Raw genomic sequence first — 1,207 nt, forward strand, 5'->3', positions numbered from 1 at the left:
AGCAGCAGCAGCAGCAGCAGCAGCAGCAGCAGCAGCAGCAGCAGCAGCAGCAGCAGCAGCAGCAGCAACGCACCTGCACATCCTCATCCGCTGACGTTGTAGGCACTTGTCTTCTCATTTTCTTTGTAGGGGACTTTGCTGCTGCTGCTGCTGCTGCTGCTGCTGCTGCTGTTGCTGCTGGTGCTGCTGCTGCTGCTGCTGCTGCTGCTGTTGCTGCTGGTGCTGCTGCTGCTCTTGATTCTCTTGCTGCTTGAAACAACGCTCCTGTAGCTGCAGCTGTAGCTGCTGCTGCTGCAACAGCTGGAGGGGCTCGGCTGCTGCAGCAGCTGCTGCTGCTGTTGCTGCTGTTTCTGCACGTGTGATGGCTGCTGCTGCTGCGCCTGCTGCTGCTGCTGTTGCTGCTGCTGCTGCTGCTGCTGCTGCTTCTGCTGATATAATGTCTGTGCTGGCGCTATAAATTGCGCTGGTGTGGCTCTTGCTGCTGTTGCTGCTGTTGCTGCTGCTGCTGCTCCAACTGCTGCTGCTGCTGCTGCTGCTGCTGCGGGTGCAGCAGCAGCAGCAGCTGCTTCCGTTGATTTACTGAAGACCTGCTGGAAGCTAATGATATTCTGTTGCTGCTGTTGCTGCTGTGTCTGCTGCTGTTGCTGCTGTTGCTGCTGTTGCTGCTGTTGCTGCTGCAGCGGTGCTGCAGCTGCCGTTGTGCTGCAACTGCAGCAGCTGCTGCTGCTGCTGCTGCTGCTCAATTCAATCTGCTGCTGCTTTTTATTTTAATATTTAAATAAAAAAGTAAATGTAAACAATTCATTTATTCTTTTCTTTGTCTTCTCTCTACCCGTGTGGGGCTGCATGCAGGGGGGGCCCCCCTGGGGGGCCCCCCTCTTGCTGCCTGCGCGTTGCTGCTGCTGCTGCTGCTGCTGCAGTTGTTGCTGCTTTTGCTGCAGCAGAGGAACGAAAACCTACGAGATCAATTGTAACAATTAGAGTTTGAATTAGGGTTTAGGGTTTAGGGTTTTAGGGTTTAGGGTTTAGGGTTTGTAGCTGCACCCCAGACAGACCCTGCAGACAAACCGCCGCGAGAGTTATGTGTGTCTCTCTAGCTAGCTGTCTAGCTAGCTAGCTAGCTAGCTGTCTAGCTAGCTAGCTAGCTGTCTAGCTAGCTACCTAGCTGGCTGGCTAGCTACACAGCTAACTATTTCGCTACCAACCT

The 1,207-nt window shown here is 54.4% G+C and overlaps 1 protein-coding gene across 1 annotated transcript in view; it reads right to left on the reverse strand.

Annotated features, from left to right (window-relative positions):
• Positions 1-83: 83 nt before the first annotated feature.
• EMH_0087640 (uncharacterized protein) overlaps positions 84-1,207 on the reverse strand; it is a gene marked incomplete at both ends in the record, with an annotated part of 1,556 nt that continues 432 nt past the window's right edge. The window contains 2 exons of the mRNA XM_013501178.1: positions 84-685; positions 833-956. Coding sequence (XP_013356632.1) covers positions 84-685; positions 833-956 — 726 coding nt within the window. The remainder of the gene's footprint in view (positions 686-832; positions 957-1,207) is intronic.

Source organism: Eimeria mitis, genomic scaffold (assembly GCF_000499745.2).
Source record: "Eimeria mitis Houghton genomic scaffold, Emh_scaff6473, whole genome shotgun sequence".
NCBI lineage: Eukaryota > Apicomplexa > Conoidasida > Eucoccidiorida > Eimeriidae > Eimeria > Eimeria mitis.